The sequence below is a fragment of the Macadamia integrifolia genome, chromosome 12, assembly GCF_013358625.1.
Source record: "Macadamia integrifolia cultivar HAES 741 chromosome 12, SCU_Mint_v3, whole genome shotgun sequence".
NCBI classification, from domain to species: Eukaryota; Viridiplantae; Streptophyta; class Magnoliopsida; order Proteales; family Proteaceae; genus Macadamia; species Macadamia integrifolia.
Genome location: NC_056568.1, coordinates 14,221,591 through 14,242,931, shown reverse-complemented (window position 1 = coordinate 14,242,931; position 21,341 = coordinate 14,221,591). Strand labels below are relative to the sequence as shown.

At 38.6% G+C, this 21,341-nt stretch overlaps 1 protein-coding gene across 9 annotated transcripts in view; it reads right to left on the bottom strand.

The window, feature by feature from the left end:
• The window catches only part of LOC122057566 (RNA polymerase II C-terminal domain phosphatase-like 2), a 33,990-nt gene extending 13,405 nt beyond the window's left edge, over positions 1-20,585 (bottom strand). For 3 of the 9 annotated variants that reach the window (XR_006133566.1, XR_006133564.1, XR_006133565.1), the window contains exons 1-13: positions 20,087-20,578; positions 19,515-19,985; positions 16,069-16,279; positions 15,340-15,497; positions 15,182-15,252; positions 14,941-15,046; positions 14,760-14,849; positions 14,413-14,554; positions 13,980-14,296; positions 12,949-13,012; positions 12,151-12,278; positions 12,013-12,066; positions 11,251-11,347 (exon numbers count right to left, since the gene is read on the bottom strand). Coding sequence is in view for 3 of the 9 variants with exons in the window: in XM_042619706.1 (XP_042475640.1) it covers positions 11,251-11,347; positions 12,013-12,066; positions 12,151-12,278; positions 12,949-13,012; positions 13,980-14,296; positions 14,413-14,554; positions 14,760-14,849; positions 14,941-15,046; positions 15,182-15,252; positions 15,340-15,497; positions 16,069-16,279; positions 19,515-19,985; positions 20,087-20,356 (2,179 nt within the window). In the remaining 6 variants the exon portion in view is untranslated. Of the gene's footprint in view, positions 1-11,250; positions 11,348-12,012; positions 12,067-12,150; positions 12,279-12,948; positions 13,039-13,979; positions 14,297-14,412; positions 14,555-14,759; positions 14,850-14,940; positions 15,047-15,181; positions 15,253-15,339; positions 15,498-16,068; positions 16,280-19,514; positions 19,986-20,086 lie in introns of those variants that run through there. The other 6 variants (XR_006133562.1, XR_006133563.1, XM_042619706.1 and 3 more) reach the window with 5 other exon arrangements.
• Positions 20,586-21,341: the final 756 nt, after the last annotated feature.

Here is a 21,341-nt window from a genome sequence, read left to right as displayed (position 1 = left end):
GAATGAAGTTTTGCAAAAGCAACAAGAAGAATTTCTCAGATACCAGTAAGTGAGGCTTATTTGAGTCCTGTTATAAATGCTCTCGCTAAACCTATTGATGGTAGAGGGAAATAGGATGGTTTGACTTGGAAAACTTTATGATCCTACTGTTCGCGGTCTTTCACGACTAGCTACAAGCATCCGTGCTTCATTGATAAATTCCATGTTATTCAGAAGGGCTCATGAATGGTCATCCGTGAGATGCTTCCGTCAAAACAGAAGCAGTGGCTTTTGAGGCCTCTGTTCTACAATCCACCGAGGAAACTGACGGTCTTCCGTGCATGGAGAAATTACTGTTCCGCATTAGTGATGTCTGACTCATTGATTGAACATTTAATGCATCAATTGGACTCTAACCGCCTGTGAGGAATTCTATGATGCAGGAGCGCTTCTATGGAGCGACTAAACCCGTTTGAGAACCTTTGTCCTCGAGGACTTGAAACTAGAATTTCAGCCCCAAAGAACCCCCTTTTGGGAGGAATCGAACCAACAAGCAAGTTGTTTTTGGGTTTCCTCTAGACCTGATTTGCATAACTTGTGTTCTTCGTTTTATAATTATTCTTGGTGCTGCTTGTGTGGAATCGGTAGATTCTGGAGTGACGATTCTACACCTGATGTTTTAGGCCCAATTGACAATTATTGAAGGAGATCTTTGTATCAAAGCTCGCTAGCTGCTCCGCCTTGGTTCAGAGTAAAAAGGTTATCTTCAACCTTCCAACCCACCCCATGTTATTAACATTAAAGACTGATTTCCTCTTTTTCCCTCCTCGTTTTCTTAAGCCAATCTTGTCTTATTTGTGATTATTCCTAGTATGTCCCTCCATGATAAATTTTACTACCTATTATATCTCTCCTCTTTATTTATTTAGGGAACCCTTGAAATTATGGTTATTTACAGTTGTTCCCATAGGAGACGACTTGGTGTCCAAGCGGTTTGCCTGGGGCCTAGGCAACAGTCGCCTTGTTGCACTGCATGTTGCCTTGTGTTTTAGCACTTATTTATGCCAAATATCATTTAAGTAAATGGTTTTTATATTTTTTATTTCATTTACTTAAGATATTATTCATAAATAAGCAAATATCCCATATTTGAATCTAATAAAAATAGTTTAAAAATCAAATTCCAAAAGGATAAAAGTCAATCCCCAGTCCAAGAACAAAAACTAGATTTTTATTAAAGGGGCAATTTTCAACTTTTAAATGCTGGGGTTTTCTCAATTATGAAAATTTTATAAATCCTATCATGTTAAAACATTGCTAAAAACCAAAAGTCCGGTAAAATAATCTTTTGTTTTGCTATCCATAAAATTATTTTCATTCAGACGATTTTAACAGCATTCGTGCACTTTAGAATAAGTTTCACCAGAGCATAACTTTTTCATTACAACTCAGATTTAAGTAATCTTAGACTTGTTGGGAAGCTGGTTTTATGTTATACCTAATACAAAAAGTCTCATATAAAAATAAGATCATTTGACCAGTCAAACTTATTATAGAACAAGAGCATTTCTCTAAATGTTAATTTTTTATGACTTAATGTTGATTTTTTATGATTTGATGTGGCTAAATGTTGATATTTAATGACTTGATGTGGTTTAATATTGATTTTTTATTATACAAGGTATATAAGATATATAAGGCTTACAAAATAATGTTAGAAAATAGGAAAAATAAAAAATAACACTTGTTCGCCTTAAGGTGGGCGCCTTCTCGCCTAAGTGCTTAGACAGCCCTCCACCGCCTTAGTTCACATTGGCATCGTAACAACTATGGTTGTGCCACTCTATTATGGAATTGAGTTATGTGGTGAATGGGTGGACCCATAAGAGAACCGAGTAAGGTTTTTGAACTCCGGTTTTGAATTACTCCACAACAAAAAACTCAGCCTCATCCCAACTTAATGGGGTCGGCTACATGGATTTGTGCAAAACAAAATAAGAGAAAGGAAAGTCAAATGAAAGTAAATGAGAGTAAAAGGGAAGAAGCACGAAACAGCAGAACAGGAAGATCTCAACTACATGGGGTCGGCATGGATTCTAGCTCTCCAGTAGGCTCTATCCGCGGTCATACTTGAGACAAGCCCTAGACTATGCATGTCATTCCTCACTTCTCCGATGGTCATTTTAGGCCTGCCCCTAGCTCTTCTAGCTCCTTCAATTGGAATCAAATCAGTCCTCCTTACCGGGGCATCCTCAGGCCTCCATTGAAGGAGTTTGTCATTAATTAGGGCTACTCCTAAACCAGCTCTAATATGCTCATTCCTACTTTATCCTTCCTAGATTTGCTACACATCCATCTTAACATCCTCATCTTTACGACGCATAGCTTCTCTACATGAAACTTCTTAACTGCCCAACATAACGCGCCATAAATTATAGCCGGTCACACAATAGTTCTATAGAATTTTCTCTTAAGCTTTAAAGGAATATGCTGGTCACACAACACTCCAAACACACCTGATGTAGCAGCACTCTGATGGATCGACCCAAACCCGCTCCACCCGGACCAAGACCCAGATCCAATTTGGGTTCCAAGTTACTAATTTGGGTTCAAGATTATTAGAATATGCTAGGATTTTATTTTATTTGAGAATATTTATTTTCTTTTATTTTAGGTTATTTTAGGGTAGCTATTAGGTAAGTAGAAATTTTCAATTTTAGTTTTATTATGTTTCTATTTTACTAGACTTTAGTTTAGGATGTAATTAGGATTTTCTATTTGAGATTTTATTTTGATTTAATATAAGTGAGGCATGCAACCAAGGAATTAATCAGTTGAATGAAGAACTGATTTGGGAAAACCCTGCGTGGCTGCCCCATCCCCCCCTGCAATCTTCTCTTTCTCTTATCTCCTCCTTGTCCAGCAAGACAATCCCCCATCTTTCTTCCTTCTGTGAGTTCTCCTCCCCCTTCTCTACTTCTTCTTCTTCTTCTTCTTCTTCTTCTTCTTTTCTCTTCCTCTTCCTCTTCCTATGTCTCTTTCATTCTTTGTTCCCAAGTGACCTAACAGCCCCCACATAAGTTGATCGATCTCCTTGGAAAGCAAGTGGTTCCTCCTGAGATTTCGACCGAAGGAATCCCATCCCTGGGCGACCCACGACCCTAGGTATTAGTTCCTAAACCCTTTTTCTGGTGGAGCAATAGATACCTGCAAGAAGAACTAATTCTGCTGCTTCCGCCAGTTAGATTCCAGCAGCTTTATTTCATGTAAAATGGATTGTTGGACCTGGGTACCCCTTGATTTCAATAGGGTTTTGAATCATGAAATCAGCCTCAAGATTTTGGTTCGATTGGATTCTTGTTGAGTGAGCTTTATCAATCAAAATCTTCTGCTGGATCCTGTTTTAGCTCCCCTTATTTTCCTTGTTAAGCAGCTGCACCCCATATGTGTTGGTGATCAATAGGTCTGAAGAACACGAACCTGCCCACAGGTTTTTCTTGAGTTTTGAGCTTCGAATAGGTGGCCTGGACCAGTTTCCATGTTCTTGTCCTCCGCCATGTCTAAAACCTAGAGGTTGAAGATGAACTCCCCTTTCCCACGATTCTTTAAGCCTTCTTCTAAAGTGGGAAGTCAAAAGATCTTCTAGGTCTTGCCCTTTGTGTCAAAAGTCTTTCTATTTTGTCTTTTATGGCAGTCATTTATTTCATCCCAGATTAATACCCCTCCCTTACCCTTATATTTACACCCTGCCACTAAGATGTTTGCTATTCATAATTTGCCCCTATACAGTAAGTAGTAATCCCCTTCAAATCCCTTTGGATAGCCCTAGAGAGTTCTGGTTTATTACAAGATTGCCACTGATTATTAGAATTGCATTATTTGTTGATTGGTTGGGCCCAATAAGTGATCCAATTGATATTTGTGCTATTTTATTCAAGTGGACCCACAACCACCTAGGTTGGGTCTCTAGTGGGCCCCCCATTAACACCTCTCCACTTTATCCTTCCCACTTTAATTCTTTGTAAAACATCATCCTCTATGTCACATTTATCTATTGCTGACCTCATAAATCCAAAATAATTACTTTGCAGCATCTCTCTCTCTCCTCAATTTTCACTATATCATTATCCACCATAATGTAACTAAAGTTACACATCATATACTCCATCTTCGATCTACTAAGACACCGTTTGACAACATTCCGTTTTTGCCATTTTCACGTTTTCTTGTTCTCAGAAACGGAGAAACAGCCTGAAAAGCATTTGATAAAGTTGCTCTGTTTCACCCGTTTCTAGAAACGTAAATCAAAATTTATGCTTATTTACAATTCTAGAAACGACTTTGATGAGACATTCGTCGTTTCTAGAAACAGATTTGAGAGAAGAAAAAAAGACTGTTGTGCCCGATAAATCTCTCAACTATTTAAACCTGAAAAGAGACAACCGAACCCTCTCTCCCTTTTGGGCATCCAATGAGCCTATTGGGTTTTTTAGTGGTATTATGTCTGCAAAAAACGTTTCAAGAAATAGATTTATCAAACACCAAAAAATTCGATTTTGTTTTCGAAAATGTGAAAAGTCATTTCTGCTGTTTCTAGACACAGAAGCAGCAAAAACGTTATCAAACAGTGCCTAATTTTAAAACCTTTTGTTCCAAGGTTGATCACCATCGCTACAACTTAACGTTATTCTCTACTTTTAGTCTCATTCACTAAAACGATATCATCAACGAAAAGCATACACTAGGGTAGCTCGGCTAGAATGCTCTTAGTTAACTCCTCCAGGATAAGTGCAAACAAATAGGGGCTTAAGTCCGATCTCTTATGTAACCCAATTAGGAATTCATTGTCCTAACCTCACTAGTCACCATGCCCTCATACATGTCTTTAATTATATCCGCAGAGGTACTCGACACCCCTCTCTTAACTAGGACATGTTGGATTAAATTTCTAGGGACTGTCATAAAACTATTCTAGGTTGTTTTCTTGGAACTACAATTAAGTCTTGAAAATCTAAGATAATTTAATACTTCACATTGTTTTCAAAATCAGTTTTAAAAATCCAAGATAATTTAATACTTCACATTGTTTTCAAAATCAGTTTTGAACATAATTACTACCTTTAGGGAAACCATGCTTGACTCTAACAGCTAGTCATATTCACTCTAACGGCTAGTTTGTTGCCTATTATAAAGGCTTAAAGAAGAAAAAAAAAAGAGACGTGATAAGAACTTAAGAAGAAGATATCATATTGAGAAAAAGGGCAAGAAACTCTTGTCAGAATCACTGTGATTAACATGTTCAGCCCCTGACTTGTAAAGAAGTCTTATTGTTGCTTCTGGTGGGAGCTTAAAGAAGCTCATAGTTGTACTTTGTGTTTAAAAAAGGAAATCTTTGGCCGGTGGTTTGGGTACTTAATCCGAGGGACAGTGATTGGGTTTGAGAAATCCTTGGCCGGTGGTCTGGATGCCAATATGAAGGATTGTGAGTGATTTTAAGGCTTGATTCTTTCCATTTGGAAAGGGATAACAATAGTGGAAGAAATCCTTTGTCTGATGGATCTAGATTAGTGGATGCAGGATCGTGGATCTGAACAACTCTAAATCTTTTTTGTGCTTTACTATTTCTTACATTATCCCTCCCTTACACCCCCAGCTTGGGTGCCTTACAGGGTTGTGCCTCTTTCCTCTTACTTTCATTTTCCTTTTGTCATCCCTCATTTTGTTGGACCTTAGTTTATCCTAGTTTGTATTGCATGGATCCATGTAGCCAACACCATTAAATTGAGATATTGCTAAGTGTGTTGTTGATGTTGTTCACCCATCTTTTCAAGTTGTTTGTAAAATTTCTCATCGCATTAAACTTGGTTCTCTCATTTGTTTTATCTATCATATATCATTGTTTGTTGACGAGTTTTTTGTTATATTTTGTTTAAAATTGCTATAACCCAATTCAACCCCCCTCTTGGGTTGCATTCAATCCTACAAAAGTATATACATGTTGTCTAAGTAGAATTAGGAGTTAAAAGTTGGATTTTGGCTTACTTGTTATTAGAAGTGTATACATTTCGTCCAAGGAGTAAAAATGCAGAAGTTTTCAGATTTCAAGCTTATCAACATAAGAGCTGCATAAGGCTAGATGTCTTTCCTCCCCAACCACGACCACCCCACCCCCAACCAAAAACAACCAATGTAAATTATAGAAGGGGGGCTGCTTTTATTTAACTGCTCAAATTAAAGTGTTCAACAAAACTATTCCCTCTTAGCTACTGCTTGTTTGTGGGGCACTCCACTTTTTGATGGCAACCCCAGGGTTTGTAAACCCCTGTTGCAGTTGCTAGCATAGTTTTTAAGGCAGTAAGGCGACGGAGGCGTTTGAGGGTCTTTCGGAACACATTAGCGATAAGGCGGGCATAAAACATCGCCTTATTGACTAAAGCGTTTCTATGTAATTTTTTTTATAAAACTAATCTATTTGGCTCAAATCTTAATTGAATCCTAGTACTCATATGTTAAATAAATATTAAAGGTTCATATTCATACCAATGTAAGATATTCATCAAGAAAACAAATCAATAAAGTGAATAAACTAAGTTCATCTTCATCATTCATCATTCATCAATCATCAATCATCAATCATCAATCATCAATCATCAATCATCAATCATCAATCATCAATCATCAATCATCATAACATATTAACATATAATATAAATACATAATTATGAAACAAAATTATAAATATAAAGAAAAGAAGACATAAAAAATACAAGTATTTATTATACTTACCTCTATGATGCCAAAATGAGTGCCTAAGCCCTAAGGTCATCCACTATTTTTACTCCTGTCAAAGAAGAATGAAGCTCACCGCTGCCAAAGCTAAATGGTTGCCTGGATCAGTGGTTCTTCCTTGTTCTTTGATTCCTTCTCAAAGCCCTTTCTTAAAACCCTTGACAAAATCCAAACCCTGTTTGTGAATCATGTTTTTGTTTTGTTTGTTTTGGTTATTTTTGGTGGAATAAAGTTGATCCTATACATTTCAAGTGTTAACAAAACCATACAACTACCAATAAAAAATCTATATTTGGAATCTTCATCAAGTAATTCTAAAATGTGTTTAAAAAAAAAACCCCATAAGGCGCCACTTCACGTAAGGCAGAGCACTGCCTTACCATCTCTAGACCGCATCAGCGCTAAGGCGATGCCTTAGCAGCGCCATAAAAACTATGGTCGCTAGCTATGGGCCCTCCCAAATGTATAGTAGCCAAAAAGTAGAGGGGCAATGGCAATTCTGGTAATATAACAAAGGCTGCAAAGGGGAAATATGGTCCAACAGAACCAGAGGCAGAAGAGACTCATTTTGGAGGAGATTACTCCTTCATTGTGGTTCTGTTGAATCTGGGATTTTAGGGCAATGTTCTCATTCCCAACCTCTATAAACTCCAAGTGTGAATCCAATGAAACAGAAACAGTCGAAGGAAAATTTCAGAAATAGCAGATGGCAGTAGGGAGAAAAACCAGGAATATGTGCAGAGCTCCAACTCACAGCAGAGGTATTACTAAGGCTTAAGTGTTAGGGTTCAGGTAGCCTATGAAAGGGGTTTCTTCAATCAAAATCTCACAGTAAAAGGGTTAGGGAGGAGAGAGATCAGAAGTTAGTATGAAGGAACTACGGTACTGCTGGACAAAATACCGATAGCTATGGGAAAGGTATTTAGCAGGAAAGAGGAAAGAAAAATGAGGACCAGACGTGGAAGACGAAGAGGAGAAAACAAAAAGACTAGAAGAACAGAAGAAGGGGAACCAGATTTCAAGGAAGAGAGGGAAGACAACCAAATTGCCAAGCCACGCAAGCACACACTCGGCCAAAAACTCAATTTTAATCCCTATTCCGAAATCCATCGTAAGTACAAAGTCAACTAACAAAAGAAACCTATTTAACTAGAAAACAAAGCCAAATAAGGAATCTAGAAAATAAAATCTAATCTCCTACATGACCTACCCAAATAAAAGATTACATGATTATCCCGATGACATAAATAAAACCCTACTATCCTACTAGACCCAAATTAACAAATTAAATCTTAAATATCCTATTACTCAAATCCCAATTCGAGCCCAACTATTGATTGGGGCTCTCAAACAGGTTTGACCTGGTCCACAGAGTTGCTCCTGCATCATTTTTGGGTTGGGGTATACTCCTAAGGTGAAGTATACAAATATAACAACCTGACAGCGATATTAGATTTATCCATGAGATCATCTCTTCTTACTACAGATATTCTTGGATGGACTGGGGTGCATCCATGTGGCAGACCTACAAACATCTCATTGTTAATAAAGCAGCCCCAAAAAGCAGTGGAAGAGGTCAAAAAGAGAGTTCAAAGCTCCCTCCTAGAATCGCAAGAATGCCACTTCACGTTAATAGATTTTTTTTTTTTTTTTTTTTTTTTTTTTTTTTTTTTGGGGACTTTGGAACTCAATTGTAAGACACTTTCCTGGAATGCTTGATCTGAAACTCAAGCAAGGACAATGGTTGTGAACTCCTCCATCATATGGACACACCCTTGTTTGCTGATGTGGCAAATCGTGGCACATTCACACTGTCAATAACAGGTCATAATGTATATCATGACCCTATTTTTAATTTATTTTCTCAACGGGAGATTAAACTAACACTGCTTTTTACATGTTCTAGTTCATATACCAATACTACTTCTATAGCTCGGGTCCATCAAATTGAATCTATGTTGTATTCTCTACTCCAGCCAATGACCTTCTCTGAACCCTAATAATAATATAGAACTAAAATCACAAGTGATCCTAATCCCAGGAAGGATCTGAAATTCTAGCTGAATAGAGAAGATGGCTTGGTTCTAGCTCTCAAACACTCTCTCACAGCAAACAAATAAAAGGAAAATAAGAAAAGAAAGAGAATTCAATGGAGGGTTGAGAAGGGGGAAGAACTAGTGAATGGGCATCACCCTCAGGTTTAAGGCATCTCACCCTCAGGTTTAGGCATCCCATATCACAATAGCATAAGCCATCTTTTTTTTCTTTTTTTTTCATTAATAAATTCGTGTTCAATGTTGTAGCTCCTTACAAACTAATATAGAAGACTCAAAACTGACTCAAACACTAAAAAGGAAAGGCCTAACACAATCCTTAACTAATTGGGAAACCTAAACTGACTAGGAAACTATAATAACAAAGGAAATAGACCAAAAACAGGAGTCTAACTAAACTAATGAATTAAATCTCGTTTTCCTACTTTCTACCCATATTTTATGCCTGTTAAAGTGGCTCATTATAAATAAAACCCATGGGATCAAAGGCCCAACACATAAATAACCCAACATAAGGCTTATTTGCTATAAAATAAGCTCATTAAATGACTTATCTGCATCAATTCAATCTGCATCAATTCACCCTCTTAGAAAAAATGTCATCGAATTTTGTAGAGTGTGAGGGTGATTATAGCATGGTGCACGTCCCAATTCAAGCCATAGAAAAATTCAGGTAGCTCTTTGATAATAAGGATGTAGTCAAAAATGTGAGGAGCTCGATCTTTAAGATACTTTAATGGGATGACGAACTCCACAAGCTCAGCTTCAACAACCTCAAATATATCCATGGGATCATCCACATGTACGCCCTTCAACTACTGTGTTCTTGACCTCCACAATTTCAATCTCAAGCTCCTTAGGATTTTCATCTTAGCTGTTCACATTCATCACAGATGTTGAAGCACCATTCTCCTTGGGTTCGATCTCCTTGTCCACAACTATGACTATGTTGCTTACGACTTCATCCACATTAATCTCTCTAGTAGGAACATCAATAACTACCTCTTTCTCGACAATAGCAATCTTGTCACTTGTGGGTGGCTTTTGAAAATTTGGTGGAGGGAAGTACATTCTTTGTTCATGCTTAGATAGGAACATGTCTGTCAGCTCGTACTACATCTCTTCCCACGTTCTAGGCTCACGTCCTTGAGCTTGAAGTTGTCTTTCACGGACTCTCCATTGTATTCGGACACAATCACTCATTTGGGAGCAAACATATCGAAGTTGTTGCATTTCTGTCAAGTTGTAGTTGTCGAAATACATATCCAATTTATTCACCCATTCAAGGAAGATGTATGAAGAATTTTTCTCACGAAATTCACGTGGTTCCATCTTTGGTTTGGCTAGGCCCATAGGTTGCGCATTAGATTAGGTAGCAGTAGTCTCCTTCAACTCTTCAAACTTTTGCTTCATGGTGTCCATCCTTGAGTTCGGTCGTTGGAGGAATTTCATCACATCCCCCAGTGAGTATTGGTTGGAGCTCTCTTTAGCCATAGCTTTGATACGAAATAAGGTAGAACTAGAATCACAAGTGATCTTAATCCCAAGCAGGATCTGAAATTCTGGTTGAATAAAGAAGATGGCCTCTAATAGGCTTGGTTCTAGCTCTCAAACATTCTCACCGCAAACAAATTAAAGGAAAATGAGAAAAGAAAGAGAATTCGATGGAGGGTTGAGAAGGAGAAAGAAGAACTAGTGAATGGGCATCTCACCATCAGGTTTGGGCATCTCACCCAACTGCATCCCACAGCACAATAGCATAAGCCATCTTTTTTTTTTTTTTTTTTTCATCAATAAATCCATGTTCAATGTTGTAGCCCCTTACAAACTTATATAGAAGACTCAAAACCGACTCAAACACTAAAAAGGAAAGGCCTAACACAATCCTTAACTAATTAGGAAACTTAAACTGACTAGGAATCAGAAATAACAAAGGAAATAGACCAAAAATAGGACTCTAACTAAACTAATGATTTAAATCTCGTTTTCCTACTTTCTACCCATATTTTAAACCCATTAAAGTGGCTCATTACAAAGAAAATCCATGGGATCAAAGGCCCAACACATACATAACAACTTAAGGCTTATTTGCAATAAAATAAGTCCATTAAGTGACTTATCTGCATCACCCAAAGCATTGAAAGCTTACAAAACGGTACTTTTCTTAGTTGATTTTGCATTTCCAAAATTCTAATTTCTTTGTTCTGGTCTGAAAACCTTTTTCAATAGATCAACCCTGGTTTTATGATACTTCCACTTGATAAATCATTTTAATTTCTTGTTTCAGTATTCTGCTTTCTGAAAGATGTCATCCCTTAAGGATGATAGAACACCAAAACAACTACAAAATAGGAAGTTGACAATGAGAAAAATGCATGGAAAATTATATCATCGTGAGAATGAAGAAGAAAAATGATAAACATCTCACCAGCCAAGTTGTGAAGAGCATCCTCAGAAGCCTGTTGCTGAGCTTCCTTCTTTGTTTTCCCCATCCCAACACCTATCTTCTCCCCAGCAAACAAAACCTAAACCAAAATCTCAACCACATGAGCTTTCGGGAGTGCATTGACATAGAACAAGATGACAGCTATAAACCTTTATAATCACTTAAACTAAGTTCTACAGAAAGCAGAAACACTTGTATATCCATGACGAAAAAGTGAAATTCTAAATTTAATATGAAGTGAAGATGATGAGATTATTCATTGAACTTCAGTAATATACGACTGGATATGCATAACAATAAGAGCCCAGGAAAGATAGTTCTCCGTTACATTGTAAACTAAAAGAACATTAGAATGCTGGTGGGGTTGAGATAAAATAGGAAAAACAAAGACGACCCACAACACTTTTTTTCGGGGGTGGATGAAGAGGATTTGAGCTTTGAACTCGATTTGGCTCAGCCCAAAACCCACCAAAGCATTGACACATGAGCATTTATCATGATCCTGATAAACCATTCCACCATCAGGGGACAACTGTCAAGAAACCCTTGTCTCAACTACTTGGAACAAATCTTCTTCATTCCACCAGTTCAATCTAGGATCATATAGACAAATTTCTATATTTTTATTGAAATACTAGACTAGATGGAACAGATCAAACATAACAATGTAGAAATATGCTCAAATTTTTAGATGCAACAATGCCAACCCATGTTCATAAATATTAAGGGGCATATAGTTCTGACCTCAACAGAAAATGGCAGATCCTTACTGATGCTTACTGTAGACTTGAATTCAACCTAACCATCCACAAATGGCACCAGAAGTTATTATAGGAATGACCTGAGGAATGAATATGCAATCTCGTAACCCATTCACTGTACCTTAGAGCCACACCTCCGTCCAATTTCTTGCAGCACTCCAATTGATATGGAGGACGATAGTGAAATCACTTTCCCACCTTCAGTCTGGACGTCTTTACTATTTGTAGATGCATGATTCTCATCATCCTCTGCAAAGAAAAATCTCAGCAAATAAATATAAAGAAAACTAACACCAATCACTCAATACAGACCATATGTAGGAAAGCTGAATAGAGAATTAAAATAAGTTTCATAGTCAATACTAGGTTGAATTCCGAGGTAAGTACGAATGCTTAACTACACTACAAACCATAAATGACCAAAATCCATTTGACATTAGTAATTTCACCAACTCCAATCATCAAAGCATTAGCCTAGATCAAATCAACAAATAGGAATCCTAACAGAAGGAAGGGAACTTGCCAAGGACAATCAGGTTTGGCATTTGGAACTACCAGTCCTATGTAACAATTATTGGTTCAATCAAATCTACACCTTGAAGTAATATTGCTTCCACCACCATCAATCAATAACATGATTATCACCAAACACTCTTTGCATTGCAGCTGTACATGCAAATGCACATGTACAGCCACCTTATTTGCACTTGAAGATTACTAATTCGGTCCAATCTCTTGTTAGAAACATAAAACATCTTATCATATAAACGAAAAGGAACTTCAACCAACAATTAATTGTAGAATTCCACGAAGAGGAAATTTTAGCACCCATTGGGCACGCGCGTGCGCGTGGGGGTAGGGGGCGCATGCACAATAAGTACCAGCAGAACAATAACAGAACCTTTGTACAACTCAATACCTGAGAATGAAGAATTCTTTGATTGCGAAAGATTTTGTTTTTGACGTTCATTTCCAAAAGAGGCCTGCACCCAAGTATGATTTCAACTGGCTGCACTGAACTACTGATATATAAGTCGCAGTATGTGAGGTACAGATGGCAATGCAATGGTTGAACGGCTACAGTATCACTTCCCCTATTGGATAGGTAGTGTATGACACTTGTCAGGCTAGGCCTATTATGTTCAAATCCTGAGCACCCACCCCAACTCACCCTTGCCCTGCAGGTACCCAGCCTGGTTACCTTGACAATTAACAGGCCCCCCATCAGTGTTTAATGGGGTGGGGCAGGGCAGGGTAGGGCAGGTTAGGGTTGGGAAATATTTTCAGATATTGGAATTGTACTGGTGGAACTCACCTGCCATGATTCCTAATATGAAACATTAAAGAAGAAAGAGAAAACAAGGGTGTTTCAGGTAGGAGTGGAAATTCACACCCCAGCTTGCTTAGTCTGCCCTAACCCACCACTCTAACTCACCAGAACACGGCTTGATTAATATATGTGATGTAACCAGGTTCAGCCCAGTAACCCATATATTAAAGAGGCAGGGTATAGGCATGTGCTTTAAACAAATAAGCAGTTGTAATCCCATCACCCCATCAATCCCAAGCCAAACCTTTCTAACCCGATTGCCCAATTAACACTTCAACTATGATAATATTTTACTTTTATCAAAATCACTTTGTATTTTATTTTTGAACATGCCATCCAAACCTGCCTGATATAAGGCATGCCATGCCTAACCCTGCCTGTTTATTAATCTATGGTACCTGGACACTTCAAATTATGAACCAAACCCTCTCCAACACATCATATCAACCTGTAAAAATGCAAGAATTGGAATCTTGTGGCAACCAATCTATATCCTATCCCATAACCGGATGACAAAGTTATTAATCCATTGGATTCACAGCAGGCCCATTTTATATTACCCCTTATCTCAACCCACCCAATTGCCACCCCTATTTCAAGGCAAACAGCAGAGAAAAAACCTCTTCACTTTTCACTTGAGATGCATGAGAGGATGTGCCATGTGAAGTAGAACTCTCTGAAGCATTGTATAGCAGACTCTGCCTTGCCCGGTTATTAGGTGGTCCCATATTGTTGTCCTCTCCAGACCAGCTTCCACTTGACAGCGTTGATGGTAGCAACACCTGTGCAGGCAGCCTTGACTGAAAAGAAGGATCACCTGAGCTGTGATCCCGCATATCTTGGCCATGCTGCAAGATTAGGAGTCTTCTCCTCATGTCAGGGTCCAATTCAACAGGGTTGACCTCTCGCTTAGCAGGAGCTCCAGGCAAACCATGTCCTAATGTAAAACAACAAAATATGAAAATTTTAAAAGCTAACCAAATTATTACATGTATCAGAGAAACAGACAAATCCACGAACAGCATTTCAAACAACAAAAAATGGCAACCATACTCTGTAAAGGTGGAATTGGTCTAGAGGCTGCTGGGTTGATAATATTTGGCGAGATGGTCACCGGTAGTTGAGGCATTTCAGGTGTCAATTCAGGATTATTAGAAATGAAACCAGCGGCCGAATCCAGAATATACTTCTCATCCTACCATGGAAAATAACATTGTCAACAATATATTCAAGGCATTGAGATTTTAGCATAAGCATAGCATATTGCCATTCCAGCAAAAGTATTATCTTCTATTGATATGCCAGTTGAAGACCACATCAACCTACTATCCTTTCCCAGTGAATGAAGCAATATGTCGGTTTGACTATAAAAAATATAATGCTTGGAAATGGAGGACTACCGGTCGATTTACTCTTCGATCAACTTCAGCACCATTTATGCCCTCAGAGATGGAAGCATCTCTATTGCCATTAGGCACAAAACCAGCATCCTGACAATTCAGTGAGTAGAATAATAAATGAACATTTCATATGCAACATAACTTCATAAAGCTCAAAAGTAAAGAAAAATGATTCAATTACCTCTGACATTAAGTAGTTACTGACATCAGGTGGAATTGGTAAACTTGAAGCATCATCTTCATAACAGAGTTCATAGATTCTTCTCAACAGATTCTCATCAAATTCTCTGCATGACATAGGTACCATATGCATATCACATGGCAAACTCAAATATAACCAATAAGAGCAATTATAAGCCAACATTTCGACACATACTGTCACACAAATGCTTCAGTTAGACAAAATAAAGTGGCTCACTTACTTGAAAAAGCCCCCTCTGACATTGCATGCAACATTTCTGGCTACACATAAAACTGGCACCGCATTTGCTGTCTACAAAATACATAATTTGGGTAGTTTCAGCTCTTAAAAACTTGAAAGTAAGACCATACCCAGGATTCTAGGAAAGTAATTTAGTACCTCTGCCTGAGGAGCATAATAAGGAGTAAATGCAGGTACAACATGAACTCGAGGCTGGTCCTTATCTTCCCAAACCTTCAGACGATCATCAATCACCATTGCCATCTTCGAATGACAAATTCCATCCTGGAAGACGTTGAGCAAAGATTTCCTCAAACCTACAAGTTCAATGCAGAGGTAAGTGATGAAAAAAGAATGCAGTCGGATGGTTATTGTTTAAGAAGTGGGACTGAATTGTCCTTGTCCACTTTTCAGAGTATTGCACAGGCACAACCACAGAGTGCAATTGCACAGGCACAACCACAGAGTGCATCTAAAGGCTGTCTTAGTAACAGTAAACAAAACCCCACTGCGTGTTAAGCATGATGGACTCATGGACTTGAGAAGCTCTCTTTGTAGTCTGTGGTTGTGACTGCATGATTGGGCCTGAAAAAGTGGCCACAGATCTCTGAAAATATGACAACTAAGAATAGCAAATGAAGAACATCTCAATATTGTGAGAGTTAAATAGTGAAAATCATAGAACAACCATCAGTACAGAAAAACAAGTCTCAGGAATATTTAATTATGTAAGAGTCAATATCAAAGCATATTTGAAAGGAGAATTCTGTTTATTTTCCAAGATACCGAATTATCAATGAATAGAATATTACCTCTTGACATTTGGAATGTGAATTATCTTCCCAAACCACATGGACCAAAATCGTCTGAGACAAGAATTGGTCTTACCTGATTTTACACAAACAATACGTTCCAAAAGCTGCTTTAAGCTTATTAAGTGTGCCTCTGGGTCAAGAAGCCTCCATATCTCTAGAGCATAATCTCTCTCAGCCATTGTACATACATAAACTTCAAAACGCTTGCGTCCTTTTGCTGTTAAATAACTTTTCAAATCCTCCCAAGCAGGTCGCAGCCTTACAAGCACACTAGTATCGCGGATCTGAAGAAAGATAGGAATTAGTCATCAAAATACGTGTAACATGCTCTTTCACAATAGGAGTCACAGGTCGCTATTGTTATCCACATAAGGACAGGACAGAAAGTGAATCACTAACTTCCCTCAGATACAGCTAAAAAGTTGCCAGAGGCTTCAATATTGAAAGAAAAATCATCAGTGACTTCAAATACTGAAATCGTCAAAAAACCTAACCATAAATGCATGGCCATAGGGACTCAAAACATGTATTCCTTCCCAGAGAATCCATAAGGTAAAAGAGGTGCAAGCATGATGACATGTAAAATATTAGAATGAATGCAACAGTAAACCAAACAGTTCACTATTGTTGACCTAGACCCCCCCCCAAAAAGTAATTATTATTGCTAAGCCAGCTAGACAACAAAAACATTCAGTCCTCTTCATACTTTCAGTCTTCAGCAGCTAAACTTTGCTTGCAAGGAATTTAGTTGTAGCGCCGGCATGCTCATAACCTTCCTAGTAACTTTAAAATGTGTTAATCTGTTTGGGCATGAGGCACAGCAGACAAGTGGGAGGAAAATCAGAAGGATTATATGCCAGAGGTACAGCCACAACATATTGTTCTGGCTCCTATTTTTATAAGGCAGGGTTTCTCTCTTGCCAGTTATATTCTCCAGAAAAGCTGAAAAGCCTAAGATTCTAACTTTGGAGGTGGTACCGTCAGCTCGAACCACTTTCGTAACCTTTCCATTAATTGTGTGATTAATTGAGATATCAGTAGGTTTCACCAGAAGAGAAATAGGATAAAGATGACTGAGGATGATATATACAGAGATTAACACAAAAACAACAAATGGGCCGAGTTTGGCAACCACTTGTCAGTGCATTCCTATTGAGTTGACCACTTGAAAGTTTTGATATACATTTTTGTTGCCCTTAACAGCTCAAGCTTTTAGGATATGTAGTTTTAACATGGTACCAAAGCAGGGACGTTGGAATAGCATTATAACGGGATGTGTAGAACCTACATTTGCATTCAAAATCTCTGACTACCCACTCAATTCAAATTATAAGCAACTTAGGCCACATTTGGAAACACTTCTGCTTCGCTGGAGTGTTTCCACACTGAGAATGCTTCTGAAAGATTCAACTCTCGGCCTAGTGGTGAAGCTAAGGAATTGGAGGGTGTTAAAAATATACAAGCATGGGGTACCCTACCCCATGATTTTGGCTATTCTCTTATGACTTCTTCTTTGAAGAGTGCTTGCTACTGTAGTGATACAGCAGCCTCCTTAGTTCTGAAGCTAAGTAATTGGTGGGTGGTGAAACCTATCACAGGCCTTGGTGGTGTAGCACTGTAGCTAGGTTATACCCTCCTTTTTCCTTCCTCTTCCTCTTCCTCTTCATTCTCTTTTTTCTACTTCCTGCCATGCATCAGGTTGGGTGGAGGCTTTGCTGTTGTGGACTAGACTGATATCAAGGGCAGAAGTGAACTTAATTCCTTGTTCTTTGCTGCTGAAGACCCCTTCAAAATTTTATTAAAACTGCTACTGATATACTGGTTGTAAGAATACATTAATTGGAATCAGAGGCAATGGCCAGTAGTGATCCACAACCTTCTAATCCAGCCAGCCTTTAAGAATCCTTAAACCAACTCACTGATGTGTTCAGACTGCTCTCCCATTGTGTGACTGCCATAGAACAGCAGTGTATTGAAGAAGCACCCATGTATTCCACAGCCAACAACACCCTAAGATTTTTGGGAAGGGGCCACAAAGAATCTTCACACTATAGCACACTCTCAAGGACCATGTTTGTCCTTACTCCTAATCGACGCTTCATAGATGACTTTTACAAGCTCAAGTTGGAGCTGAAAGAGTACAATGGCAAGCATGACCCACAGGTATTCTATGATTGGATGTGTTGTTTGGATGACTACTTTGATTAGTTTGATTTGACTAAGTCAAGGAAGCTACAACTAGCTCAAGCCAAACTGATCGGGCCAGCCCGAGAATGGTAGAGGAATAAGGAAAGAAGGTTGCAACAGAGAGATGCAGCCCTGACCACCTGGAATGGTTCTTTGCTGCTGAAAACCCCTTCAAGATTTGATCCAAACTGCAACTGATTTCATACCGTTTTCTGGATTACATTAAGCACTCCCGCAAAATGTTACCAAACGCAGCCTTACTTTCCCTCAAGTATGAAGAAAAATACCCATATTTCTAAATTATGAAGAAGAATTGAAATTCCAACTCCATATATATTCTCCAAAAATTCTCCAACAGAAACAGTGGCCAACACCAAAGCAATGAACAATGACGTACTATTACGCAGAAACCGTGGGCACAACAAAGGGGCACTACCCATCTTCATCTGTAGAAATTTATTACACACACTTATAAATTATATGGAAAACAATTATCATATCATTCCAACACCATACCCAATGGCAACAACTTGTACAAAACTTTCAGACTAAAGATAAGTCCTCTAAGGTACTGTGATGTGCTTTTTTTAGCCTTGATATTAGCCTCATTGCTGTGTTAGAAAGACAAACATTGAGAGGTTTTCATCCATAAATATTAGTCTATTAATACCTGTGCAGGCCATGATACCATTCATGTCAAGCTTCTCTGCAAGTCATCATATTTTAGCTATTTCTGGAGGTGATAATTTTCCCTTTATGTGTTGGTGGAAAATATTATTTTGTTTACACCATCTTATTAGACCTAACAAGAGAAGTTGCGAGAGGTACTAAAGTTGTCCTAAAAGTGTAAATCTACTGCTGATCAGCGATGGTACATAGAACATGTGCTAATTGAAAGCAGATTAAAGAGAGCTCAGTCACAGACAATGCATACTCTTTGCACAGTGAAAAGCTACCTTACCTAACTTCCCTTCCTACCAAGAACTTGAATTTAGAGAATAATTGTGTCAAATATAAGTAGCCAGATAACGCAATTTGTGCCATGAATAGGAACTTGCTGATCTGGAAGGTAAATTGAGCCATAAATAGCGTCAAGTTCCCATTATGCTGAGGCATTAAGCACTCTTCCTACCTTCTACCAAATGCCGATTGGTGAATAGTCTAACACACGTGATCTGAATTTATTTACAGTTATAACAAGCTGTTATAACTGTAAGTGAAATATTTGTAGGATCAATAAACTAATAAATGGATGCAATAGATTTCATACAAAACAACCACAAATTTATGAATGCAAAAAGGTATAATTCATGAGAGCAAGGAATTTGTAACCTCAGGATTAATCCGAGTAAGGACGATATTCTTTTCCTGCAATCTAATAACTGGCCGAATGACACGTTCATGGTTATTAGATAGTGGAGGAACCTCTTCCGGCTGCACCTTGAACGAATTCCCATTATCCATTACAAAATCACCCTCTGCATACTGCTTCAGTAGTGATTTATCTTCTAAGTAGCGTTTTAGCTCTGCCTTCATTCCCGCAATCCGAAGAGAATCGGTCTCACATGCAAGCCTACGTTGAAGAGCCTCAATTCTATCCTCAAACGACTTCATTGTGTTGGCAACAATAAGGGTCTCATCAAGATCAAAAACAATCGCAAGGCATCGTAGATTCAGCATCCCTAAGCAAGACATATAAAGACCCAATGGAACAGAACAACACCAAAAGCAAGTAAGCTTCTCCTGCTTAGTCGGCATTGCCACCAAGTGAAGTTCTTCGTCTCCAAGCAACACAACCGCTGTCTGTAACCCAAGTGAAGAGAACAAAATCCCCAAAAAAAAGTCAGGAAAATATCAAGAAACTACATGTTGAATCGACAAAAGGCTGAACAAATAAAGAAAACCTTGAGTTCCCGGAAGCAGGAAGCATGAAGCCGATAGAGTGGAGACTGTTCGGTTAACGCTTTCGATTCGAGCTTGCAACGAACTGCGAAAGGGGAAATAGTTTGAAGGATCGAAAGAGGAGGGCATCGCTCACTAGGTGGAGTGAAGTATTTGATTCGTATTTCGTTGTTTGGGAATTGAAATTTCTGGTTATTCGAAGGGAAAACCTCAACGTCTCCCACGAAGGTTTCGGCATCGAAGATCACAGATTTAAACCCTAAACGACTCATCCAGGAAACCCCAAATGTTAAACTATACAGATCTCGTACCAGACCCAAATGTGAGGGAAAAACTACGGCTTCTCTTCTCAGTTCTCGCTCGCTTTCTCGATGAAATCTATAAATTGTTTTTTATTTTTTATTTTTTTTCACTTGGTGATGTAATGACAACGCCGTTGTCCCTACCTCTCTCTCTAGACTCTACCCGTTTCAAATGGGATATGTTCATATGAACTTGGCGACTGCCTTGACAGGTATACAACGAAGGACCGAGTTTCGCCTTCGTCGAATCCCTTCACCGTGTCACCACGATAACAGGATAGGCATCATTATGATATTATATATGAGTGGAACGATAATCTCACACTCTCACCCCGTCTACTGTAGTAGTATGGGAGTAATAATTATAATAACCTAATTTCTTACCAAAAAAAATTTAATGAGTAATTTTCATTCCCCTCCCTGTAGTTTGCATTTATTCCACTCCCCTCCCCTTTGTTTTTAAAAATTCCACATATCTCCCATTTATTTGACAAATTTGATAAAAAATATGACTCCGCCAAATTATGTCCGTTAAGCTTTAAAAATATTTTGTAAATACCCAAATCACCCCTGTAGAATGTAATGACCATTATACCCATTAGAAGATAAAAGGTTATCTTCTTTCACTTTCGTCTCTCACTTGTAGAGACTGAAGCAGCGAGCGGCGAGCGGCGAGCGATGAGTGGCGAGTGGCGAGAGGTGAGAGGCGAGTAGCGTTGAGCTATTGACGGTGACGAGTGACGAAGGACGAATGTTAGCCACTTGCAATCGTGTGACGGTCAGCGACAACGATTGGAGGTTGCGGCCTTGTTCAAAATACATTCGCACGCCCACTTGCAATCAATGGAAGATGTACGGCAAGAAGCGCAGTGACAAACGGTGATTGGAGACTGATTACGAAAAACCCAGGCTTCACACGGTTAATCGGTGCTCAGCTCTATCTTCCCACAGTTAG